The sequence below is a fragment of the Poromitra crassiceps genome, assembly GCF_964638095.1.
Source record: "Poromitra crassiceps genome assembly, chromosome: 2".
NCBI classification, from domain to species: domain Eukaryota; kingdom Metazoa; phylum Chordata; class Actinopteri; order Beryciformes; family Melamphaidae; genus Poromitra; species Poromitra crassiceps.
In genome coordinates, this window is record NC_139624.1 from 95,155,584 (window position 1) to 95,183,549 (window position 27,966).

The following is a 27,966-nucleotide window of genomic DNA, read 5'->3' on the forward strand; positions in this document are numbered from 1 at the left end:
AAATACTCTGAGGGTGGCAATGTTGATTCTCATGTCCTACCTAAACGAACCAATGTGAGACTGAAAGAAATGTAAAATGCAATGCATATATTGCTTTCATATGAAAATAACATGAATAGCCTACAATGTAAATGAGTGCATATGGAAACAGACTGTTTAGTTTTAAGGTAAAGGTCATTTATATACTAAAAGTACAAATTGGACCAAGATAGAAAATATCTTTGTGTATGAAAACAGTATTTGTCAATAAGGCATTCCTTTTCCATTGTGGCAACTTGTCAGAGCAGACATGTCTGACTGGAGACACAAGTTCTGTTCAATAACATTATAGTGCACCTTGGCCTACTGATCAGCTGATGAGCTGTTTATCTGGCGTGACCTGTTACAGGAAGTGGTAGAGTAGCACAGCCACACGGCAGCTTCCTTCTTTTTGAAAAACTGCAAAACTAAAGCGCTGCAGCTGTCGGTGTGTGAGCCTGGTAACAAGTGTTTCTTCAGCAGGCGAAGAACTTGAGTCATGGGCAGGTTGAGTTTGGTGTGGTGGTGCTGCTTCCAGACCTCATGGCACCTCTGTCGACCACTGGAACAAGGTACTGAACAGCAGGCTGCACCTGATAGGGGAGGAAGGGGTAAGTAAGTTGAGCCTCTGGGTGAGATGAGCCATGCTTTGTATCTGAACAACCAAACACAAAATGAATCGTGATCACAAAGTGTGCCCGATCAAAACACCATATTGTGATTTCATCATAGTAAAGTAGAATAAAGTAGGCATTTTTCAGCAGGTCTTACAGAGTTCCCACGGCTCCTTGAAAGTTTGAATTTGAGAGAAAAACAAGGTCTTGAAAGTTTTTGAAAATAGCATGGGTCATTGATGGTAAATGGGTCATTGAAAGTGCTTAAATTTATATATTTTGTGCAAGAATATAAATTGAAGTTTTTTATTAAATTTTTGTACTTAACACGTAACAGCAGAGTTGAGAAGTGTTCACACACACATCCAAGCCTCTCTCTCTTTAACTCATTGAGTGCCAGCCACTTTTGGAGAACGGACGCTCCCAGTGCCAGTTTCAGAGCTTTTTTCAGTGATGTCTCGAGGCCCACAGAATATTGTGTGATATTACTATGTAAACACCGAACACGCAAAAAGAACGATGAGACTCTCTTCTATCATCAGCAAAAACAGGTTTATTGATATAATTTTCCGTTCTTTAGTTATCAGCCGGAGAAGATAGCTTGATTTAACCAAAAACAGCTGTTTTTTTCTAGAAGCTGAGATAATGAGCCTTTTGTGAAATTAAACATTTCAAGCACATCACTGACTCTGAAGCTAATTTTCTGATGTAGTCACACCTCAAAAATAATTTCCTTCAATAAAACAGTGAAGGCCAGGGAATTTTGTTTGGCAGAATAATATTTTTTAGCTGCAACCAGCAGCGCTGGCCCCTGCGTGCGCTGCTGGTTGCAGCTTCTTGCTGGTCTTGATTTGCTGCTGGTGGGCATCGGATATTCTGGCTTGCGTTTGCCAATCCTGTCCTTCTGTCTGGGTCAGTGTTGTGTGCTGCTCTGCGTGCCCCCCCCCCACCCCTCAACTGCAAACCCCTCCTCCGTAGGAGTGTGTCTGGTGGCTTTCTGCTGCGTTTGCTGTGCACAGTGAAGGGTGTGCTACATCCAGCTTTTTTACAGCGTTCCGCGTGTGTTTGTCACCGGTGCCCATGCTTCCAGTTGAGAATAATAACAACTCCACGGCTGATCATGCGGATGGGCTGTCGCAGCGGACACGGAGGAGCTCAATTGTGGGAGCAGGTTGGCTGCTGCAGGCACAGCTAACGTTATGCTTCATGCATATCGATGCATACGGATGCAATGCGATTTCCGTTTCCCCAACGACTTCTTCTCTGTTTTTGCCTCAACTTTCTCTAATCTGGAGAGCACTGTCGCCACCTAATGTCTGTAAAATAGGTTATACACATCCAATAGCTACAATATTTGTACAGGAGATAAAGGAGGCTTTGATCCACGTCCCACCGTCAAAAAACATATTTGACGTCGATCGACGTCCTTGGCACTCTACGTCACTATTTACTTTGACGTCGATCGACGTCCTTGGCCAGGCGCGCGGGAAGCTATCTCCCACGAGGGGGTCTGAAGCATATACTCGGACGAAGCGCGCCGCGCCGAGCACTTTGCGCGTGCACGTGTGAGGTGCGTGCGCGTGCACGTGCGAGGTGCGAGCACACGCAAAGTGCGCTGCGCGGCGCGGCCTTGTGCGAGCATGCTGCGTGAAGTTGGCACTTGTAGCCTAATGCACATTGTCTTAAAACTTGAATGGAATCAGGGGTGCCGATTTCTGTCTGTGCCAGTGCGTGCCCATGCTTGCGCATGCCCGTCGCCCAACCCATCCCCCGATAAAGCGATAAAGCTGTAGTGACGCAAACGCACCATAGGAGATTTAACAGCGACCTACACACACACACACACACACACACACACACACACTTCACACACCACTTCAGTTCGACAGAATAGGAACAAGCGACCGAAGCATGCTGTAAACCACACTCATCTCAGCAACATAGAACATGAACAGCGTCAGCATCAGCGACCGACCCACACAGACACATTGATTGAGACATCAAAAGTTTTAACCAACATTATAACATACACCACTACACCTCACCTGGAACTGGAAGTCGTAGGCTACTCGTCACGGTTGCACTGGTGGTGGTGGAAAACGCACTAGGTTTTGTGATCAAAAATCTCCTCATTTTGTTTTGGCTACTTGTGTTGAGATGTGTCAGTCTGTCACTCTCTCTCTGATACCGCTCAATGCACAAGTGTGTTTACTCACTACGTCAGCAGGGTCACATAGAGTGCACTGACTCATGCAGCCAATCAGATTGGGCTATGTTTTGATCAACTCGTTTTGTAACCCAGGGCCGCCAGCGGGCCTCGGGTGGGTGGAGTTTGCTATCAAATCAATGTAAAGAGACTCGACCCCGCCCAGCCACAGCCTAGAGCCCAGAGCAGAGCACCCACGGGGAAATGAGGGGGGAGAGAGAGAGAGAGAGAGAGAGATGCCTGTGACAGTCACTGAAGTTTTGCCAAATGAGGGTGGGGCTGCTGGGGGGGGCTGCGTCAGGAAGGTGCAGGGGCTGAGGCCGCCACCAGGGGGGGCTGCAGCCCCGGCAGCTCCCCACTTCCAGCGCGGTTGTCCTTGGCACTCAATGAGTTAATGGTCTGTGAGCTTCTGTAAAGCCTGGTAATTCTCATTATAAAAAAATCTAAGTGTTGTAGTTTGATCCATAACTACTGTATGCCGTGTTAGGTCCTTCAATTTGTGGGAATTGGGCCTGGAAAGTCCTTAAAACTTACTTGAATTTGTTTTATAAGGTGTGGGAACCCTGCACAACTGCGAGTCTGAGTGTGTGTCAGTTTTGTAATGGTAGTTGTGGGGTAAAATGCAGTGTACTGGGGCAAGCTGAGCCAAAAGGCCAACGTTTTTTTCACTTATTTTTTATTTAGATTTTAGATTTTATTTCGAACATGGTGGGGGGGGGGGGGAACAAAGATAAAGAATAAAAGAAATCTAGGCAAGAAAATGCCAAACAAGCATAGTCAATTAGAATTCACAGCAAATTCACAATCAATTTGTTTATCATACCCGAACGAGGGCTGGAATGAAGACCTGCAGACTTGGTCATGATGGCACATGGTCGAAACCATTATAGGCAGGTTTCTCATGGACCATGTTGATTTGGAGCCGATTTTCAACTTTGTCCTACAATCAACCTCGAAAACTTCAGAAAAGTGTTAAAAATGTTAAAAGTATAGGTCTGATGTGTACAGCGTGCAGGTTTCTCTGTTGGAAACTGACTGCACTGAAGTCGGCAGAAACATACAAAATAAAAGTATGAGAGAGAGGGTAACTGACAGTGGAGCCTTGTGTTTTTGGATCTCCACAGCAGCGCTGCGTTTTGCCGTTCTGGCTGACTGGGGCGGCCTTCCTCTGCCTCCCTATTCCACCCTCCACGAGCAGGCCGTGGCCGCAGAGACTGCACGGCTGGCCCAGACTGTGGGACTAGACTTTGTCCTCAGCCTGGGCGACCACTTCTATTTTAGCGGTGTCAAGGACGTGGACGACCCCCGCTTCAAGGTTAGCTCACACCGCAAAGTTAGGACAGAATGACCTTTGGTTTATGAAGTTCTTATCATGTGACACCTGGGGCTGTGGGATGGGAGGGTGAGTCACACTTGTAGGACTCGCATCACATGTCAGGAGGCGATATGCGGTGGATGCCATCCCCCTCGTTAGTAAAATGACTAGAATGCATCCCGCTTGTTAACCTGCCAAAATTAAATTGCCCCGACCGCACAGCGCTCAGCTGCTACAGTTACATAAATACAGGTAAAGTTTATACCATCAAAACTATGGTGTGTGAACTATCCCTTCAATACACAGTTATAAAAAGGCAATTGTGGCAGGAAGAGGAGAAGGAGAACAGGATAAAGTGTCATTGTAGAATTAGAAATGTCAGTTATGCTTAAGGCGTCCTGCAACAAGGTCCTTTGGGAGGTGTTGGGTGTGTTGGTGGTGTGGGGGCAGGGTGGGTGGTATGGGGGTGTCCCCTTTGTTAAAAATGAACACATCACCTACATTACTGAATGTGGTGTGACTGCTAACACATCACCTACAGTACTACTGCATGTGGTGACTACTAATCACCTACAGTAGGCTACTGCATGTGGTGTGACTGCTAACAAATCACCTACAGTACTGCATGTGGTGTGACTGCTAACCTACAGTACTGCATGTGGTGTGACTGCTAACAAATCACCTACAGTACTGCATGTGGTGTGACTGCTAACACATCACCTACAGTACTGCATGTGGTGTGACTGCTAACCTACAGTACTGCAAGTGGTGTGACTGCTAACACATCCCCTACAGTAGCCTACTGCATGTGGTGTGACTGCTAACATACAGTACTGCATGTGGTGTGACTGCTAACCTACAGTACTGCATGTGGTGTGACTGCTAACCTACAGTAGGGGAGAGTGGGGTGAGTTGTGCCACTTTTTACTTGAGGTGTCTTTAAAGTCAGGGCATGACAGTAATGCCTCAAACTACAATATGTAAATATATTTCAGGATGTTGTGCACCACTGGGAACACTCCCTTTGGATCTTAAATAAACTGTTAAAGGGGCCATATTATGCATTTCTTAATTTTGTATCATATATATGTTGTTACAATCTTGGATGGTCATATTAAACATGGGCTAAGCTTCAAATAAATATGTGAAAGTGTTTTAATGTTACCCCCATGAACCCCCCCTCTCGCCCATGAACTCTCGTAGACGAGATGACATGGATTTATGCCGATTTTGTGCGAGAACCATAGTTCTAGTGACGTCAGGTAGGACTTGTTACCATGGTGATGCCAACTTTGCCAAGCTTAGCCCGGCCCGCGGCGCGAGCGCCCTGCCCCTCCCTTCCCTGTTCTGACATTCCAGTAGACTGCCGCATTTCAATCTAGTATTAAACATACTATTGGTTCATGTTGGAATAAAAACACTGCTTGTATCGATAAATATGCACCATTACTACTACAAAATGAAAAAATAATTTTGAAAAAGACTGAAATAACAACTTAAATCGAGCTCTGTTTAGAGGGGGGAAATCAGCGTCAGGCTGCCTGGAGGAAAACGGCACACCAAAAAAATCGTCACTCCTCGACTTTGAGAGGCTGTGAGGAGTGAGGACGCTGTGTTTGCTCCAGCCAAACACAGCGTCCCCTCCGTCTCCCCCTCTCTCCCTCCCTCTCTCTCTCTCTCCCTCTCTCCCTCTCTGCTGTTTTTGTTTGCAGTGGTTCTCAACATGGGTCCGGGTCCTCTGTCTGGGCAGAGGTTTGCGCAAACAAACTTTCACCCCGCTGCCCGCCTTGAGTATTTCGGAGGGTGGGGGTTCTTAAAGGGACAGGACCTAAAACAGAGCGTTTCAGACAGAGGCTGAACTGAAGGGGGCAGTGAGAGCCAGTACAAGATAAACTGATTTTTTTAAACTATGAATGATGCAATAAGTTACTCTACTGGAGGCCAACAATAAAATAATAATAAATTATATTAGCAAAATATGGGCCCTTTAAAAAAATATGGCTATTCTTAAAAAGGTGGTCTCTTGGCACAACTTGCCCCCGGTGTGGGGTAAGTTGTGCCTTTGGAGAGAATACGTTGGGGTAAATTGTGCCATTGATTACTGAAGTAAAACAGAACATTTTCATCTCATATACTGTAATGCTATATCAAAGCAAGACAAAATAAAGATAACACTAAAGTCCAGTGTACTATAACAGGGTTAAACAAGGCTAAACGGTAGCAGCATATTTGACCTACATATTTAACATTTTCAGAAATAAAAATTATGTTCAAAATGAACAAAATCAACTATCACAGAGCCAGGCTACACTTGCCAATACTGCAATATTCTTCAACAAGGTATATTTAAACATTTAAGAACAAAATGAAATAAACTTTCACTAAATCAACTGCAACTGCACTGGCACAACTTAACCCAGGCCTTTTGGCACAAATCACCCCATGCCCACCATTTTGAACTTAAATGTGCTTAGCTCTTGTGCCATCTGCCTCCCTTCTTTGCAGAGTGAGTAAAATGGATGCCTCTTCAAAAATGTGTGGTCACATGAGCAATTTCTTCTATGGTTTTCTAGATACAAGGGGTGGCACAACTTCCCCCCTGGCACAACTCACCCCACTCTCCCCTACTGCATGTGGTGTGACTGCTAACATACAGTACTGCATGTGGTGTGACTGCTAACCTACAGTACTGCATGTGGTGTGACTGCTAACATACAGTACTGCATGTGGTGTGACTGCTAACATACAGTACTGCATGTGGTGTGACTGCTAACATACAGTACTGCATGTGGTGTGACTGCTAACATACAGTACTGCATGTGGTGTGACTGCTAACCTACAGTACTGCATGTGGTGTGACTGCTAACCTACAGTACTGCATGTGGTGTGACTGCTAACCTACAGTACTGCATGTGGTGTGACTGCTAACCTACAGTACTGCATGTGGTGTGACTGCTAACCTACAGTACTGCATGTGGTGTGACTGCTAACCTACAGTACTGCATGTGGTGTGACTGCTAACCTACAGTACTGCATGTGGTCTGACTGGTAACACATCACCTACAGTACTGCATGTGGTGTAGGGTGACCAGACGTCCCCGATTTTCGGGGACAGTCCCCGATTTCAGTGCTCTGTCCCCGGCTGGAGCTGTCCCCGAAAATGTCCCCGATTTTGGCCACAAAGTCAAATAATAATACTGGCAAGAAACTCGATAACAGAGCATTTGCGGCACCACAAAAGCCTGTCGTTGTGCTTGTGCACGTTGTGCAAAGTGCTGCCTGTGTGTGACAGAGTAGATCACAGAGTAGATGTTCTCCCTCTGCCCGTGCCGTGGTTTTCCCAGGACCCAGCCGCCCGCAACTGAAGCCCCAGAGGTGGCGAACGAGAGGCGGCGTCTGCTTGCTGCTTTTGCTACCGTCCTTGTTTACCGGACCCCATTCAGCGGGTTATCCATCCCAGTTGTTTTGAATAGTTAAAAGTACAGTAAAGCTATCTGGTAAGTAAGTGCAGTAACTAACTCAAAACGTTTTTGCAGAGAAGTCAGTAACGTTTTTATGTACACCAAACTCCATTGAAAAAAATGTCAATTTTTAACATGATTGGCGATGGATCATTGTTATCTAGTCATTAGCCTACTGTTCCCTAAATTGGCCTTCAGCCATCAAAACTTTGATAACCCCTGGTTTAAATTAACACAATAGGTCATATTTATCTCTAGATTACAATTTTAATCATTAAAATTGCCTTTTAGTATTAACATGATTTTTTAAATTATTTTGTCAGCATTTAATATTAAATTAGCAGTTAATATGGTCATGTGGCCATTGAATACTTGAAACTGGTGAGCGACACCCTAAACTCAAGGAAAGTGTTTACTGGGGTAATAAATCACTACTGTAATGTTTTTGTTTTGTGGAAATAAATTATCCACCAGTTGGTGAGGTCAAAGAGAGAAGTTGTCCCTCTCTATGTTCCTGCCACTCTACACAATACACCAGTAGCCTATTTCCCATACCAAGGCTGTCTAATTTGTGGTAAAATGTGCCAGATAACTAGTAACCATTAGTAACCACTGCTTCTTTTTCAATTGTTTCAAAATCACAAAGTTCTTCATAGATCTAGCCTCTTACTTTTGCTCTCAAAGTGCACCAGATTTATACATTTTACTGTAAAATGTACACAATTTTCTAAAAGCCGGGGGGGCATAGCCCCCCCTGGGCCCCCCTAGCAGACCACAAAATGTCCCCGATTTTCATTTGGGAAATCTGGTCACCTTAATGTGGTGTGACTGGTAACACATCACCCACAGTACTGCATGTGGTGTGACTGGTAACACATCACCCACAGTACTGCATGTGGTGTGACTGGTAACACATCACCTACAGTACTGCATCTGGTGTGACTGGTAACACATCACCTACAGTACTGCATGTGGTGTAGGGTGACCAGACGTCCCCGATTTTCGGGGACAGTCCCCGATTTCAGTGCTCTGTCCCCGGCTGGAGCTGTCCCCGAAAATGTCCCCGATTTTGGCCACAAAGTCAAATAATAATACTGGCAAGAAACTCGATAACAGAGCATTTGCGGCACCACAAAAGCCTGTCGTTGTGCTTGTGCACGTTGTGCAAAGTGCTGCCTGTGTGTGACAGAGTAGATCACAGAGTAGATGTTCTCCCTCTGCCCGTGCCGTGGTTTTCCCAGGACCCAGCCGCCCGCAACTGAAGCCCCAGAGGTGGCGAACGAGAGGCGGCGTCTGCTTGCTGCTTTTGCTACCGTCCTTGTTTACCGGACCCCATTCAGCGGGTTATCCATCCCAGTTGTTTTGAATAGTTAAAAGTACAGTAAAGCTATCTGGTAAGTAAGTGCAGTAACTAACTCAAAACGTTTTTGCAGAGAAGTCAGTAACGTTTTTATGTACACCAAACTCCATTGAAAAAAATGTAAATTTTTAACATGATTGGCGATGGATCATTGTTATCTAGTCATTAGCCTACTGTTCCCTAAATTGGCCTTCAGCCATCAAAACTTTGATAACCCCTGGTTTAAATTAACACAATAGGTCATATTTATCTCTAGATTACAATTTTAATCATTAAAATTGCCTTTTAGTATTAACATGATTTTTTAAATTATTTTGTCAGCATTTAATATTAAATTAGCAGTTAATATGGTCATGTGGCCATTGAATACTTGAAACTGGTGAGCGACACCCTAAACTCAAGGAAAGTGTTTACTGGGGTAATAAATCACTACTGTAATGTTTTTGTTTTGTGGAAATAAATTATCCACCAGTTGGTGAGGTCAAAGAGAGAAGTTGTCCCTCTCTATGTTCCTGCCACTCTACACAATACACCAGTAGCCTATTTCCCATACCAAGGCTGTCTAATTTGTGGTAAAATGTGCCAGATAACTAGTAACCATTAGTAACCACTGCTTCTTTTTCAATTGTTTCAAAATCACAAAGTTCTTCATAGATCTAGCCTCTTACTTTTGCTCTCAAAGTGCACCAGATTTATACATTTTACTGTAAAATGTACACAATTTTCTAAAAGCCGGGGGGGCATAGCCCCCCCTGGGCCCCCCTAGCAGACCACAAAATGTCCCCGATTTTCATTTGGGAAATCTGGTCACCTTAATGTGGTGTGACTGGTAACACATCACCCACAGTACTGCATGTGGTGTGACTGGTAACACATCACCCACAGTACTGCATGTGGTGTGACTGGTAACACATCACCCACAGTACTGCATGGTGTGACTGGTAACACATCACCTACAGTACTGCATGTGGTGTGACTGGTAACACATCACCTACAGTACTGCATGTGGTGTGACTGGTAACACATCACCCACAGTACTGCATGTGGTGTGACTGGTAACACATCACCCACAGTACTGCATGGTGTGACTGGTAACACATCACCTACAGTACTGCATGTGGTGTGACTGCTAACCTACAGTACCGCATGTGGTGTGACTGGTAACACATCACCTACAGTACTGCATGGTGTGACTGCTAACCTACAGTAGCCTACTGCATGTGGTGTGACTGGTAACACATCGCCTACAGTACTGCATGGTGTGACTGCTAACCTACAGTAGCCTACTGCATGTGGTGTGACTGCTAATCTTGCAAACAGTTGTCTTTGCAGACTGTGCAACAAAGTGTCATTTGTTTCTGTGTTTGCAGTGCTGTGAGTGCAAGAGAGAACCTTAATGTGCGTCAGAAAATATAATGTTGCCATGCAATGCTGTCAGACAGGCAGACAGACAGACAGGTTGGGATAGGAGGGAGGGCACAGGCGAACAACAAACAATTTCTAACCCCATGGGCCATTTGTGCTTGTCAGCAGTGCGGCATACAGTATGCCCTCTTCCGTTAGAAAGTTCCAATGCTGCATTTACATCCCATCAAAAAAATGGTAAATACCAGCTTCCTGCTCAAAAATACTCTTCACCTCGGCTTCCAGGTGGTAAATATTTGTGTTTAATGTTGGAAAGGCAGCGAGGTTTTCAAATTAACTGCCGTTTTGTTTGTAGGCTACATAGTATCTGTGGATTGCAGAAATGTACCATGCCGACATTTTATTCTGGCGATTGGGTTGTTATTCCCAATGGGATACAAATGCAGCATAACTCTTACATTCTTGATGAGCAGTCAAATCAGTAACAGGGGTTTCATGGACTGCAGCTATAAAAAGGGGGAAAAAGTGAGCAAAAACAATAGAATGCTTATTGAATCTTTCCATTACGAGCCTTAATCACTAATAACAAAGGGGTTCCTGTTGACAGTATACCTTTGAGGATGTCTTCTCCCAACCCTCACTCCTGGACATCCCATGGTACCTGGTTGGTGGAAACCATGACCACAGGGGCAACATCTCTGCTCAGATCGCCTACTCTAACAGATCCCGCCGATGGTAAACATTAAACAAGATAGACCTGTTTTCTGTAGGATCCAGTAGTGGAGGACACACATCTTGATGGCACAATTAATTTCATAGTATACACCCCACTAGGAGTCGGCAGAGCTTTATGTGGGGTCGCAAGGCCTTCTTGGGTTTAAGGGGTGTAAGAAAGCTTAACTCATTGAGTGCCAGCCACTTTTGGAGAACGGACGCTCCCAGTGCCAGAGTTTCAGAGCGTTTTCAGTGATTTCTCGAGGCCCACAGAATATTGTGTGATATTACTATGTAAACACCGAACACGCACAAAGAACGATGAGACTCTCTTCTATCATCTGCAAAAAAAAGTTTATTGATATCATTTTCCGTTCTTTAGTTATCAGCCGGAGAAGATAGGTGGCTTTCAGCAAAAACACACGTTTCAATTTAGAATCTGAGATATTCAGCCTTTTGTGAAATGAAGCATTTCAAGCACATCATTGACTCTGAAGCTAATATTTTCTGATGTAATGACACCTCAAAAATAATTTTCTTCAATAAAACAGTGAAAACAAAGGAATTTTGTTTGGCCAAATAATATTTTTTAGCTGCAACCAGCAGCGCTGGCCCCTGCGTGCGCAGACCCTACACCTTCTTGCTGGTCTTGATTTACTGCTGGTGGGCATCAGATATTCTAGCTTGTTTGCCTGTCTCTGTGCATCAAGCCTGCTGTCTGGGTCTGTGTTTACTGTCAATGGTTGTATGCTGTAGTGCCCTGCGTGCCCCACCCCCCTCCTCCTCCTCCGTGGGAGTGTCTCTGGGGCTCTGCTGCGTTTGCTCTGCACTGAAAAGTGCGCTGCACCCCGCTTTTTCACAGCCTGTCGCCGGCTCCCAGCTGAGAATAATGTAACTTTTCAGAAAGACGCTGGTGTCGGCAACTAAATCATATGGAGGGGCTATCGCAGCGGAGACGGAGGGGCTCAATTGTGGCAGCAGATTGACTGCTGTTCACAGGCACAGCTAACGTTATGCTTCATGCATATCGATGCGATTTCCGTTTCCCCATGACTTCTTCTCTCTTTTTTCCTCGCCTTTCTCTAATCTGGAGAGCACTGTCGCCACCTAATGGGTCCCTAAAATAGCTTTTACACATTCAACATCCACCATACTTTCACAGGAGATGGATCTGGCTTTGATCCACGTCCCACCGTCAAAAAACGCAATTGACGAACATACTCGTCCTTGGCACTCTACGTTACTAAACGAATTGACGAACATACTCGTCCTTCAATGAGTTAAAAATCTATACAGTATCAGCATTTCATTATTTTCTGTGAAGAAAATAACTAAATGTAGTTGTAATTTTAAAGTTAAATGTTGTTTTAAGAATATAAGGGTGTGGTGAAGACATGCACTCAAGCTATAAAGGTAAAGTCCCAACGATTGTCACACACCTGAGTGTGCGAAATTTGTTCTCTGCATTTGACCCATCCCCTGGGGGATCGGTAAGCAGCAGCTCTGGAATCATTTGGTGATCTAACCCCCCAATTCCAACCCTTTGATGCTGAGTGCCAAGCAGGGAGGCAATGGGTCCCATTTTTATAGTCTTTGGTATGACTCGGCCGGGGATCGAACTCACAACCTCCCAGTCTCAGGGCGGACACTCAAACCACAAGGCCACTGAGCTGGTATACTTACTCTGTTAAACAGCCTTGTAGAAAGTACACAGTTAAATTTATAATCTCAAAGATTTTCATCTAAATAAATGTCTGTCACTATCTGATAGTGAGTTAACACAATGGTTATTGAGCCTATGGCACACTGATGGAAGCCTTTGCATTTGTAGTATTGCAGCATTTATGAACTTGGTGTCTGTGCCTCTGTGGTGACACAGGGTGGGCGGGGCTATCACAATAGACTCACTCTGTAGGTTACTGTACGTTCCCGACAACTCTTGTGTGAAGTAGGATAACAAGCTTTACTCCGGTCTCTGCTAGCATTATGGGTGGTTACTATGGCCGAACAAACTGACTAATGTCACTATGCAACACTGTTTGGCTCTCACCTACAATTACCACTCATCGCCATAGGTGTCACCCAAGAGAACAAAACTGAAATCTTATGGATTATAACTTTAGGACAACCACAGAGCCAATAGAACAACAGCCGAGCTGAACACTGAATTTGTCAAAAAATAAGCACGTAGCCATGTATGATACTTAAAAATAGATAATACGGATAATCTATATATAAAAGGGGAAAGTGGGCAATCTCTGTCTGTTCTCTGTTTCCATTTTTGTTCCACTGATGATGTCATAGGTGAGGTCATAAGAGCAAAATCATCTTATGACATCGCTGCTGATGTCATAGGCACTGATGATGTCATAGGCATTGTGACATCATCATTGCATACGCATTGTGACATTGTGACGTCATCAGTGAATGATGAACCACTTAAGTAAGCTTTTATCAAAATACTAGCAATGTACACAGCGTTGCCCGGGTCAAATAGGCACAAAGCAAGTCAGCTGAAGCGCGGATATTCTCTCAATGCAAGACAATGCAATACAACTGCGCCTTTTGCTTGACCCGAAATTATGGCGGTGTGCAGATGGTTTCCAAGAGTACACAACCTGCCTATGTCCTTCCCCGGATCATAACCCCTCGCCATGCAAAATTTCATCCCAATCCAACCTGGAGTGTGGGTGTGAGGTGTTTTCCAGCTTTTTTCCAGGACTTTCCAGGTGGTTCCAGGACTTGATGATGGGCCCATGACCTTCCCCGGATCGTAACCCTCCAACATCAAAAGTTCAGTTCAATCTGTCCTGGGGTGTGGCCGTGAGGTGTTTTCCAGGTTTTTTCCAGGACTTTCCAGGTGGTTCAAGGACTTGATGACATGCCCATGACCTTCCCCAGACCATTACCCCCCGCCATGCCACATTGCCGCCCAATCCAAACTGGGGTGTGGGCGTGAGGTGTTTTCAAGGATTTTCCAGGACTTTTCAGGTGGCTCCAGGACTGGATGACATGCCCATGACCTTCCCCAGATCAGTAACCCCTGCCATGCAAAATGTTAGCCCAATCCAAACTGGGGCGTGAGGTGTTTTCAAGGTGTTTTCAAGGATTTTCCAGGACTTTCCAGGTGGTTCCAGGACTTGATGACCTGCCCATGACCTTCCCCAGATCATTACCCCCCACCATGCAAAATCTCAGCCCAATCCAAACTGGGGTGTGGGCGTGAGGTGTTTTCCAGGATTTTCCAACTGGTTCCAGGTCTTGATGACGTCCATGACCTTCCCCAGATCATTACCCCCCACCATGCAAAATCTCAGCCCAATCCAAACTGGGGTGTGGGCGTGAGGTGTTTTCCAGGTGGTTTGAATGATTTTCCAGGGATTTCCAACCTGCCCATGTCCTTCCCCGGATGATAACACACCTCCATACAAATTTCAGCCCAATCGAGGAGCGCAATGGCCGCCAGGCGTACAGCACATGCGCTGCATACAGCGGAAGTGCTGTGTACAGGCAAACATGGAAGTAACTCGGTGTGGGGATTTACTAAGAAAATGACATTTCACGTAACTATGGATTATTATTTCACCGCGTGGTGAATACCCGAGTCACAACCTGTACATAGAGCTTTTTGGCGCTGTTAGAAATGTGTGTTTTTGGTGATTTTGAACGGCTGTACCATTTCCCCCAATTTATTGGCGATACTAACTAACTGGATGACTGTAGCTCACTGTACAGTATACTGTACTTTTGGGAAATGGGCAAAACTCCCAAAACGTTGGCATAAACTTGGACTGTAAATTCATGTAAATTCGCTGCCTGTTAACGCCTATTTAACTTGGACTGTAAATTCAATGTAAATTCAATGTAAATTCATATTTAACACTGAACACTCCTCCACTCATGTACATATTGTATATATATTCGAATTGCACTTGCAACGTTGTGATTGTCTTTTAGTTATCTTTCCTACTTCTTTATCTCTGTATATTGACATGACCGCTACGCTGCATACAGACACTAAGACAAATTCCATTATGTAACTTGCATATTGTGGCAATAAAAGTGATTCTGATTCTGAGGTTTTCAAATTAAGCCATTTTGTTTAAAATTTACATTGAGATAGCACATATCCGTGGATTGCAGAAACGTACATTGTTGACATTTTATTCTGGCGATTGGGTTGATACATTCTCCTCTGTGGGTGGAGATAAATGATCAGTGAGGCAAACTAACATGTGGAAATGGAAGTTGACTATATTGTCCTTACGTCGTTTCTGTTTTGTCTTTCTAGGAATTATCCAGATCTCTACTACAAGCTGTCATTCACTGTTCCACACACTAACGTGTCAGTGGCCATCCTCATGATTGACACAGTGTTGTTGTGTGGAAATACCTATGACCAAATCCAGCCTAAAGGACCTGAGGATCCCAGAGCAGCCCACCAACAGTGGGGATGGATCAGCTCCACACTGACACGCAGCAGGTGAACCTGCGATGATCACAGAAAATCAGATCACAGTGTGATCTGATTTCACTCAGCTGTCCATTTATGGCAGATTGTAGTTTTACTGAAACATTTCTCAGAGACTGAGCTGCTCTGGTGACAGAAATAATGTAATTCATTGAGTTAAACATCAGTGGGCGGAGCTAAGGACCATCGTTTTTCTGGCTATGTCCAATAAAAAAGGCAAGAGGTAAGAAAGGAGGTAGCTAGCATGAGAAAACTTAGAACTTTAATGGAAGTTTTGCAGCAAGGACCAAAACAGTGGAAAACTAGCAGGCACTTGGTAGAGTGCATACTGTACCACCACCATCTGTTCTACAAGGTTTTGTGGTGTTACATGAATCCATTAGGAAGTTAGGCACCTTTTCGTGATTTGCTACGGCCATTGCCATGCCCCCTTTTGGCCAGTGGGCATGGAAAGGTAATAAGTTCAATAAACTAGGAATCGTGTGCTCGATTCCTAGGGCGCAGATTAATTGCCGAAGTTGTGATGCTGTGCAGCCCGATACGCTCCACGGGTAATCCGCTAGTTGGGGAGAAAATGGGAGAAAACTTGATAAAAAAAGATATACCGTAAATTCCGGACTATAAGCCACGGCTTTTTCCCCGTTTTTTGGCCCTGCGGCTTATATAATGGATTTTTTCAGAAAAAAAAAAAAATACAAATAAAATCTCTCTTTTTTAGCACTCTTTCTAACTATAAATCCACTTCTGTTTTAATTTCCTCTCTTGCCCTCTTTTCACCACACCGCGGACACTGTGTGCACTGTAAAAATAAACAAAGGTGGTGTTGTGTTATGTTGTTTTGTTGAAATGTTACGGTAATACGGTAAATGGGAGCTTCCTCAAACAGCCATCTCTTTCCCGACAATCCCCTCTGTGCGTGACCCCTTACATATGGTAATTACGGTAAGCAAACGGCCACTCGGCCAACAACTCCCTCCCCCGACTACCAGGAGAAAATCACAAACTTCGGCGAATTCACACAAAGGAAGATCAAGGAATATTCCATCGAACCGGAGCAGATCATAAATATGGATGAAGTGCCTTTGACGTTCGACCTGCCACTCACTCGGACTGTTAACAAGAAAGGTGAATCGTCGATCACATTGAGAACCACTGGGCACGAGAGAACGAATTTCACTTGTGTTCTGGCCTGCTCTGCATCTTGAGTAAAGCTGCCGCCAATGGTGATTTTTAAGCGGATTACGATGCCGAAAGAGAAAATTCCCAGTGGGATATGCCTCAGAGTCAACAAGAAAGGGTGGATGATGGAAAGTGTCATGAAGGAGTGGCTGGATGAGTGCTACGTCAAGCGCCCTGGAGGATTCTTTCACCAAAAAAAAGCTTTGCTCGTTCTCGACAGCATGAGGGCTCATATAACAGATTCCGTGAAAGCAGCCATCAAGACCACAAACTCCATTCGGGTTCCGAAAGGCTGGACTGCTGCGTGATGATGACGCCGGCACAGCTGGGCGCCTTCAGAGGCTGTTCGATTCCGACACCGACAGTGACGAAGAGGAGTTCCTTGGTTTTGAGAGTGACAACGAAGGAGAGAGGAGAGTGGTTGACGAAGCCACCCTGAACCTGTTCGTTTCCGACACTGAAGTTGAGGACTTTGCTGGTTTCAGTACGGAGGAAGAAGAGGAAGACGAGGATTAGTGACTTGACTTTGACTCTGACTCTGTTTTTGACGCTGCACCTTCACCTAAAAGATGAAGACAAGGATTACGGTACCTGGTTTGATTGTTGACAGCACCTTTTGTTGAAATGTTAATAAATGGGAGCTTCCCCAAACAGCCATCTCTTTCCCGACATTCCTCTCTGTGCACGAACCCTTGCATATGGTAATTAAACATCAAAACACCCGCGGCTTATAGTCCGGTGCGGCTTATATATGTAAAAAACAGTCAATTTTGCTCCTGCGGCTTATATACCGGTGCGCCTTATAGTCCGGAATTTACGGTAGTTAGATAAATGAAATACACGCTATTATTTTTGTCCACGACTCTGGAGACTGGAGACTGGAGACCGCCAGAGACAGACAGACACCACAGAGCCTACTTAGCCAATTTTAACTAAAAAAATGACACTGAAGAGGGGGTGACTTATTTCACCCCCTCTAAACTACTTGGGTTCAACTCTAATCTCTCACCCCTCTGTTTTAGATGTGGTCTAGAAGAGGGCACTTTTCTTCATTCCACCTTGCATTGTATTAAGTTACAAGGTTTTTGGCAGGGGGTCTGTGATGCCATAATCAACAATTCATAATGTAACTTTTCCAATGGATCCTGAGATATGCCTTTTGGGCAATTTCTCAAACTCTAACCTTACACATAGTCATTCCATCAAGTTTACAGAAATCCTCCTGGTCATTGCCAAAAAATGTATCGCAATGAAATGGAAGTCAGATCTCCCAGTGCCAATTGGAATGTGGCTGTGAAGAGCTGCTTACCTTTTGAAAAGATAACCTACTCATTAAGGAATAAAATCAATCTTTTCTATCAAATCTGGCAGCCCTTTCTTAATTATATGGAGGACCTTCCATCCCATTTGATTGAATGACTATGATTTGAATGATCTCTCTACTTGCTCCACTGTATTTTTGTTTCTCATTTATTTGTTTCTGGTTTGTCTTGTACTGTGAATATTTCTGTATGGTTGTGTATGTTTTATATATATATTTAAAAAAAAGTGTTAAACAAAAAAAAATGACACTGATGGCATCACAGTTGCTCGAGTGACATCACTGATGACATCACAACAATTGCTCGAGTGACATCACTGATGACATTACAATTGCCCAAGTGACATCCTGATGACATCACCAATTGCTCAAGTGACATCACTGATGACATCACAATCGTGACTGACACCGCGACAGACAGACAATTTTAACACATTCACTGCCAGCCGTTTTTTCAATACTGTAGGTAGCTTCTGCCAAGGTTTTTTTTTGAGGATTCTGGCTCATCTTTCAAGAGCCGAGGATTCTTTTCTGCTAAGATTTTGTGAACACAAATTATCTCAAAAGAACTAATAGAATGTGTGCCTTCTCTGTCTAAAAGAGTTAGTTTGTAGAGTTAGTAGTTATGTAGGCATTAGCAGTAGAATACAGCATGGTTTCAGCGTCTGAAAATTTAAGCTGAGATAAATGGCTTTTTGTGAAATTCGATAGAACAGTCACTTTAACACATTCACTGCCAGCCGTTTTTTTTTTTACTGTAGGTAGCTTCTGCCAGAGGGTTTTTTTGAGGATTCTGGCTCATCTTTCAAGACCTGAGGATTCTTTTCTGCTAAGATTTTGTGAACACAAAATATCTAAAAAGAACTAATAGAATGTGTGCTTTCTCTGTCTAAAAGAGTTAGTTTGTAGAGTTAGTAGTTATGTAGGCATTAGCACTTGAATACAGCATGGTTTCAGCGTCTGAAAATTTAAGCTGAGATAAATAGCTTTTTGTGAAATTCGATAGAACAGTCACTTTAACCATTCATTTTTGGCATCAGTAAGACGTCAGACATCTAAACAATAGTTTTGAACAGTAATTTCCTCCATAACAGCAGGAAACACCCCTCTCCTTCAAACTCCTCCCTCCGTGTGTGTGTCTTCTTGGCTGCAGCGGGCGTGTCACAAGCTCGTTTCTGTTGCTGCTGCTGCTGTGCCTGTCTGCTGGCGGCCGCTGGGCAAGTCTGGATGGGCTCGCTCGTTTCTTGCGGTTTCGGTTGAGAGCTTTGATGAAGCTTTTGCGATTCTGGTCTTATTTATGCTGCGTGTTTCAAAGTGTGTTCCACCCATAATCTATTATGCAAATTTGCAATCCCTCACCGCCAGCAATCAGCGCGAAAGCGAAAGCGTTTTCGCCAATCCATTCTACAGTATAAGAATGGTTTCATCGCGCGTTCCCCTGCAGTTTTGGCTCTGCTTTTTCTAGTTTGGAGAGCACTGTCGCCACTTAGTGGGTCGGTGGAATGGGTTGTACACGTTCGGTGGCTCCAATAATTTTATAGGAGACGTAGGGGGCGTTGATCCACGTCCCACCGTCAAATTTTTTTTTTTTTTTTTAAGCCGAGATATCTCGTCATTGGCAGTCAACCGTTGGATTTTGTAAGCCGAGATATCTCGTCAATGGCAGTGAACGTGTTAACCATTTATTTTTGGCGTAAGACGTCAGACATCTAAACAATAGTTTTGAACAGTAATTTCCTCCATAGCAGCAGGAAACCCCCCTCTCCTTCAAACTCCTCCCTCCGTGTGTGTTCTCCTCCCTCCGTGGCTGCAGCGGTACAAGCGAGGCTCTGCCTGTCTGTGCTGCCTGGCTGCTGGCGGCTGCTCTTTGGGCGAGTCTGCATGGGGCTCGTTCGTTTCGGTTGTGAGCTCAGCTGGAATGAAGCTGCGTGCGATTGTGGGCTTTCTGCCGGTGTTTCAAAGTGTGTTGCACCCATAATCTATTATGCAAATTTGCAATCCCCCACCGCCAGCTCCCAGCGCGATAATGCGCGAAAGCGAAAGCGTTTTCGCCAATCCATTTTACAGTATGAGAATGGTTTCCTCGCGCGTTCCCCTGCAGTTTTGGCTCGGCTTTTTCTAGTCTGGAGAGCACTGTCGCCACTTAGTGGGTCGGTGGAATGGGTTGTACACGTTCGGTGGCTCCCATATTTATATAGGAGATGTAAAAGGGTTAGATCAACGTCCCACCGTCAAAAAAAATAAAATAATAATAATTGACGAGTTGACTCGCCATTGGCAGTCAACCGTTGGTTTCTGCTTGACGAGTTGACTCGCCAATGGCAGTGAACGTGTTAACTAATAAAAAGAGAAGATTTTTTGAAGATTTTTTTGGATCCTGATTACAGTAACCTGATCACATGTAATCAGTTACTTACCATGCCTGATTGATTATAGTAGTATGATAATAATAATAATAACAATAATAATACAGCAACATTCCATTCAGACAAAATGTTAGCGATGAATGAAAAAAGTCAGAGTAGGCTAGTGGACACACTTTGGGAAGTGCAGTGCATAAAACACCACAGCCATGATGAGCACCAAAGGTGGAGACTCAATCAAACAGGAACTTGCGGATTACCACTTTATGTACTTTTCTACTTTTGCATGTATTACATAGTCACTCTTTTGCATGTATTACATAAATCACTCTGATCTTCCTTAAATGTGAAATGTCATGTCAATTGTCCCAGGTCAGACTATGTCATGGTGGCTGGACACTATCCTGTCTGGTCGATCGGCAATCATGGGCCGACATCATGTCTGGTGACCAAACTGAGGCCACTGCTGAAGAAATACAATGTCACTGCCTATCTGAGCGGCCATGATCACGATCTACAGGTCTGTATGCTTAGTCTTTTAAATGATACCATGTGTAGTAGTGCTTTCATGTATCCAGTCCCGGCCACTCGGTCACCCGTATGTAATTTACAGTGTTTACCGCCATTTTTTATACAGAGATCCCAACCGAAAGCTAAATACATAGAGAGCCAAAGTGAATGTCACTTCCTGCCTTTCTCCCTGTACCAGAGTCAGAAAAAATACAACGGTGGTGAACGGAGACAGACGTTACTTTTTTGATCCCGTTTGAATTGTGCCACGGGGTACACATGTACCTATCCTGCTGCTCCTGGACCTCACAGCCGCCTTCGACACCGTGGACCACAAAATACTCTTAGCCCGCCTCGAACACCACGTAGGCATCAGGGGTGTTGCCCTGGACTGGTTCCGATCCTACCTTAGCAATCGGTCCTTCTCTGTGCAACTCGGTGACCTCTTCTCCTCTGTGGCCCCCCTCACCTGTGGTGTCCCCCAAGGATCAATTATGGGCCCCGCCCTCTTTTTGCTCTACATGTTACCCCTGGGTCAGATCATGGCAAAACACAACATCTCCTTCCATTGTTACGCCGACGACGTCCAGGTCTACCTTCCCCTAATAGGGGTAACTCAAATCCAGCCCCTGCTAGACTGTCTGGCCGACATAAAGGGCTGGATGTCAAAAAATTTCCTGACCCTAAACGAAAAGAAAACTGAGGTCATTGTCTTTAACAAGGTCCCCCCAGCCCCCCTCGTCGAAGCTCTCGGCCCCTTGGGCTCAAACCTCTCGACCTCAGTAAGAAACCTTGGAGTCATTTTTGACAGTGTTTTTAAATTCGAAAAGCAAGTCAGCGCTGTGGTAAAAAGCAGTTTTTATCATCTTAGGCTCCTGGCAAAGACGAGGGACTATCTCTCCCAGAAAAACCTGGAGACGGCGATACATGCTTTTATTACCACCCGCTTAGACTATTGCAATGCACTTTATGTGGGGATCGACCAGTCCCTGCTCCGCCGCCTCCAGATGGTCCAAAACGCGGCTGCGCGCCTCCTCACGGGCACCAAAAAACGTGAGCACATCAGCCCGGTTCTGTCCTCATTACACTGGCTGCCTGTGCGCTTCCGCATTGATTTTAAATTAGCTCTCACCGTTTTTAAAGCACTAAACGGAACGGCCCCTCCCTACATCTCTGAGCTGCTGCACCGCCACACCCCTTCCAGATCCCTTAGATCAGCAGACCAGTCCCTGCTGGTGGTGCCCAGAACCAGGCTGAAAACTAGGGGGGACAGAGCCTTCTCGGCTGCTGCTCCCAAGCTCTGGAACAGCCTCCCCCTCCATGTAAGAGCCGCCCAGACACTCGAGGTTTTTAAATCACAACTAAAAACCCACCTGTTCTCCCTGGCCTTCCCCCCCACTTAGCCCTCAATGGCTCAATAGGTCCCTGGCTTTACCGTTTATTGCTTTTATTGTTTTATTGTTTTATTGTTCTATTGTCTTATTGTCTTATTGCCTCTAGTCCTTCTCCCTCATTTTAAATTGCCATTATTTCTTGTATTGTGTCATATTTTATTTAGTACTTTGCACTCATCTGTTTATTTGTACCTGCCTATACCTGTGAAGCACTTTGGTTCCAGCTGCCGCTGTATGGAAATGTGCTATATAAATAAAGCTGACTTGACTTGACTTGACTTGACATGTTCAATTTTGTCAATTTAAAAGATAAGTATGCGCATGTCAAGAAAGTCACAGTTTGTCCTGAAACTGAAACGTAAGGTTTAGTTTTGTGAATCAACTACATCTCGTGTCACACATTATACATCACACCATCAACAACAATGGACTGGCGGGAGAGATGTCACTTACACGACTGGTTGTGCGTAGTCTTTTTGATTTATAATTGATAGTGCAACTTTCTCGACTTGCAGAGTTATCTTTTACATTGTCAAACATGACATGTATACTCCCGTGGCACAATTAAAACGGGATAAAAAAGGTAGCGTATCGCTCCATTCACCACCCGTTACAGTATCTTTCACATGCTGGTACAGGGAGAAAAGTAGGAAATGACGTTCACTTTGACTCTCTATAGCCTACATATTTCAGAAGCTAGGTCATTTCATAAATATTTATATCTATCCACATTGAGCATATAAAACACTACTTAGTTATGAACAAAAAGCATGTAATCGGTTTATCTCGAGAACCGTTCATCAGATCAACTTCAACCTTTATGTTAATACCATGCAGATTTTGGCAAAAACCATGCAGGTTTTTGCATGCAGTATATATTTGAATATTTCTGCACACTGGGGTCCCGAAAAGAGTCTTGGGCCCAATCCCAATTCCCCCTTTGGCCCTACCACTTAGCCCTTAACCCTCCATTTTGCGCGTTGACGTGGAGGGGAAGGGTGTCCTGATTATTTTTTGCATGAGACCTAGGGTGAAGGGGGAGGGGTTACTAGCCCTCGAAACAGAGATTTTCCAGGGGCACACTTCGAAGCAAGGGCTGACAAGGAAATCACTATTAATCAGCCAGAAATGAGCCAAAAGTTACAAACAAACTCTGGATGTGTGGAATTCTTTTGTGGCAACATTTCAGGAAAAAAATGAATCGCAATTCGTGCTGTGGCTCCCTGCACTCACTCAGCCGAGGCAGGTTTCCTGTTTGCGGCTGCAGCCAGCCCAGTGCACTGCAGGAAGAGGAGACAGCGATATTTGCAAATATCAAGTTTTGAAATGCCTTTTTCAACATTCCGACCCAGTGATCCTTTGTATCGACATTAAAGGAAGACATTCGCATATTTTTGTAAGTTTTGGTTAGCTATTTTGCGACTGCTTCCAAGCTGGGAACAGTCGCAGAAGCACAGCCAGCCAGCATCTGAATTCTGCAAGCAGGTCCATGTAAAAAGCATTTAAAACTGAAACGTGACTATGGAGCTATAAAATAATTTATATTTGGACACCCGACCCAGCGAAAACCACATTGGATAGTTTAATCTCCCGATTATGAAGCAACCCAATCACCAGAATAAAATGTAAAAAACCAGAATATTATGTACAATATCAATGTAAATTTGAATAGGCTACTATCCTATAATAGGCTCTAGCCTACTATAATGTTATAATCATGTTTTCCAGTGACTTCTGAGCAAAACCAGTCAACTAATGAAATAGTATAATTTAAATATTAAGTTATCAATAATTGAATTGATTAATTTCTGGTAATATGCAATATGATGACAAAATAGTGTATCTATGAGAATCTGCAGACTTCAATCAATGTTTGAACCAGAAATAGCTTTATTATCACAGTTTTGCAAAGTGATGATGTAATGAGTGGTGTCCCATTTCCTAGGTCATTGTTTTCAACCCCTACCCCTTGTGGCTCCATTTTGAAGGGAAAGGGGGAAAAGCGAGGGGCACTTAAAAACAAGGGGTAGGGGGAAAATAAGAATTGGGATTGGGCCTTGGAATTGCATAAATTGGGTATGACTGAGAGTCATGTGGATTCAATGAGCCCGATTGTATTAAAGGTCCCAATTCGTGCAGCTGTAACCTCTTAACTCATTGAGTGCCAGCCACTTTTGGAAAACGGATGCTCCCAGTGCCAGAGTTTCAGAGCGTTTTCAGTGATTTCTCGAGGCCCACAGAATATTGTGTGATATTACTATGTAAACACCGAACACGCCCAAAGAACGATGAGACTCTCTTCTATCATCAGCAAAAAAAAGTTTATTGATATCATTTTCCGTTCTTTAGTTATGAGCCGGAGAAGATTGATTGAAGGTTGATTTCACCAAAAAGAGACGTTTCAAACTAGAAGCTGAGATAATTAGCCTTTTGTGAAATGAAGCATTTCAAGCACATGACTGACTCTGAAGCTAATATTTTCTGATGTGACACCTCAAAAATAATTTCCTTCAATAAAACAGTGAAAACAAAGGAATTTTGTTTGGCAAAATAATATTTTTTAGCTGCAACCAGCAGCGCTGGCCCCTGCGTGCGCTGCTGGTTGCAGCTTCTTGCTGGTCTTGATTTACTGCTGGTGGGCATCAGATATTCTAGCTTGTGTTTGCCAATCCTGTCCTGCTGTCTGGGTCTGTCTGGGGTCGGTGTTGTATGCTGCTCTGCGTGCCCCCCCCCCTCAACTGCAAACCCCACCTCCGTGGGTGTGTTTCTGGTGGCTCTGGTGGCTCTCTGCTGAGTTTGCTCTGCACTGAAAAGTGCGCTACATCCAGCTTTTTTACAGCGTTCCGCCGGCCGGCCGGCTCCCAGCGCTTCCAGTTGAGAATAATAACAACTCCACAACTAATCATGCGGATGGGCTATCGCAGCGGACACAGAGGGGCTCAATTGTGGCAGCAGATTGGCTGCTGCAGGCACAGCTAACATTATGCTTCATGCATATCGATGCATACCGATGTGATTTCCGTTTCCCCATGACTTCTTCTCTCTTTTTTCCTCGCCTTTCTCTAATCTGGAGGGCACTGTCGCCACCTAATGGGTCCGTAAAATAGCTTTTACACATTCAACATCCACCATACTTTCACAGGAGATGGATCAGGCTTTGATCCACGTCCCACCGTCAAAAAACGCAATTGACGACTTTAGTCGTCATTGGCACTCTACGTTACTATCCGAATTGACGACTATAGTCGTCATTGGCACTCAATGAGTTAAAAACGTGTGTCTCTGGTCCATAAAACATGATTCTGGATTAATCTGTCGAAAATATAGCAACCCCGTTTGTTGTGACGGAGTTCTCACTTCCTCATCTCGTCGCTTCCCAAGAATGGCCTGTTTCTATAATATATTCAGAACTAACAGTTCCCATTGGCCGCTGAGGGAGTGCCCGCCCCAGGCTCCCAGCGGCCAATCAGATTAGCGTCTGTGGACCAGCACGCTAGGTTGCGAGTTATCGTTAACTTAACGGTACTACGCTAAAGAGGACATCTCAAAATGCCTAGACTTACCGAATGCACCTCTGCAGTTGCTGGATCACGTACAGTTGGCGTCGCTCCAGCTAGAAGTGTTAATTTTGTGGCTATAGACTAAATGGTGCAGGTAGCTTGTGTGAGAGAGACCCGCGCAGTATGCAGGAGGAAGCTAGTGACGTCCCAATTCCCCTCTGGGCAAACGAAGCGGTTGGGGGTGTGGCTTGGAGGAGACTGCAGGGGGACGCTGGATAGGGACAAATCCAACTGTGGCAGTTCTGAGCGTGTGACCACTCATTACAGGGAGGGCTGACAGCAGTATATATGCATTTACAAGTAAAAACAGCTTTTGCACGGAATGGGACCTTTAATGTGTGATGATGCTAGTCCCAATAGTAGCCATTTCATTGTGAGACCATTTTTCAAAACTTGACCTCAATGTATAAAATGACCTATTGTGACCTCTAGGATATTCACAGCCTCTTGAAACTTTACAACCACAGAATATAGACCCAGGGCTTTCAGAGGATGCATGTCTCATTCAGATATCTTGAGGTGAGAGGTCCAGACCACTTTGATGCCAGTTTTTGTTTTGGTCGGATTAGGTCCTCTAGTTTCATATGATACCAGTATCTTCACTCTAGCTTTAGAAATTGACCTGCTACTACATCCTCTGAAAGATGGTATTGTCGGCAGAGGATTTTGAAAAAAGTGCAGGGGTCCAATACTGCCTTCTGAAAAAGTGGGGGGGACATGTCCCCTGTGTCCCCCCCATAAATTACGTCCTTGTTTCTGAGCAATTTCCAGAACACCCACCAAATCGCAAAACAACACAACTCAAAATCTGCCCATGATAATATGGCTATATTGCCCATCCCTATTGGCTATTCATACCCTGACAAATCCTTTGCTCCTGTCTGTTCATCTCTACAATGACCACAGTTTCTCAGAGAGGACGATGGCAGCTCCTTTGTGGTCAGCGGGAGCGGGGTTGTCAGTGACCCCTCCACCACACACAGGCAGAGCGTTCCATCATCCTGGCAACTCTACTCCAGCCCTGTCAATCAAACGTCTGGAGGTGTGGCTTACTTCCAGGTCACTGAGCATCTCATGACCCTCAACTTCATGCAGACAGACGGCAAGTGTGTTTACCAAGCTCAACTGCCAAGACGCAAAGTCTGAGCCATTTCTTCTGTCTGCCCATATCCATCCAGTGTGTGGCCTTCTGTAGACTGTATTTTCAACTTTACTGTACTGTACTTTAAACTACTTTTGTGGTTTTATACACATAATATGTATTCATATCAGTTGTATCCACATCTTGAGATCTTGAGATAGATTTTGCTGTTTTGTCTCAGTAAGTTCTACTGCTGCTATTTTGCACATTCTCTTATTTGTTATCCTACTTTTTCATACAGTACGTTCACTGATAAACAATATCTGCACTCCACTGCAACCTAAGATATTAGGACATTATTTTGTGGTCAGAAATAAGGTGGGAGATTTAATTTGTGAGCCACTGGTGTTCTACCAGCCACATGCACTTTTACCATTTTGTAAATCAATGTTAAATGATAAATATGAGTTAAAAAAAAATCACAAGTAACTAGTTAATTATGTTTATTGTGCTGTATCAATGAAGCAATTACATGTCAATATAAAATAAATCATTTTTGAAATATATTTCTCTGTTGTTGAATTGTTCATAATGTAATGATCTGTGAACTTTGTAACAGTCACTGTTGCAATGTTTTCATGAAATCCCACCCACCAATAATTGAATTAATGTATAAATAAATGTACAAATTCATTTGAAAGGGAGAAAAACTTTTCTTTGTCGATCAAATCAGTGTAGCCTATTGGTTTCTGAGGCTTAAAGGGGGACTAAATCCCCAGAATTCTGGCAAAAGCGGCTGCTGCTTGATTTAAGAAAGATTTAAAAGCAGCAGATTCCAGCCGTAGTTTGTTCTAATGCAACACAATTCAATTTGACTACAGGCGCTGTTGTAAAAGAAGCAGAAGAGCGTCTCCTCTTGTCTTCACTATACGTTTTGTCTGCACTCACACCGGAAATAGTGCACACTATACAAACACTTACCAGAAACAGCCGTTAAATATCAACAACTAGTTAACGCTGGTGGGCTTTAAGAG

General features: G+C 44.2%; 1 protein-coding gene across 1 annotated transcript; it reads left to right on the top strand.

The window, feature by feature from the left end:
• The first annotated feature begins 471 nt into the window (after positions 1–471).
• Positions 472–27,345, top strand: LOC310793500 (tartrate-resistant acid phosphatase type 5-like). The gene is made up of 6 exons (XM_083655302.1): positions 472–590; positions 3,963–4,153; positions 10,947–11,074; positions 15,345–15,536; positions 20,760–20,907; positions 26,758–27,345. Exons 1-6 carry the CDS (start codon positions 518–520, stop codon positions 26,995–26,997), a joined length of 972 nt encoding a protein of 323 aa, XP_083511428.1. The 5' UTR covers positions 472–517; the 3' UTR covers positions 26,998–27,345.
• Positions 27,346–27,966: the final 621 nt, after the last annotated feature.

What these genes read in the sequence shown, in the direction of transcription:
- LOC310793500 (XM_083655302.1), top strand. Translation starts at nt 518, where the DNA reads ATGGGCAGGTTGAGTTTGGTGTGGTGGTGCTGCTTCCAGACCTCATGG. An exon ending in TCTAACAGATCCCGCCGATG is followed by an intron (nt 11,075 to 15,344) that starts GTAAACATTAAA and finishes TTGTCTTTCTAG; the next exon opens with GAATTATCCAGATCTCTACT. An exon ending in GCCATGATCACGATCTACAG is followed by an intron (nt 20,908 to 26,757) that starts GTCTGTATGCTT and finishes CAATGACCACAG; the next exon opens with TTTCTCAGAGAGGACGATGG.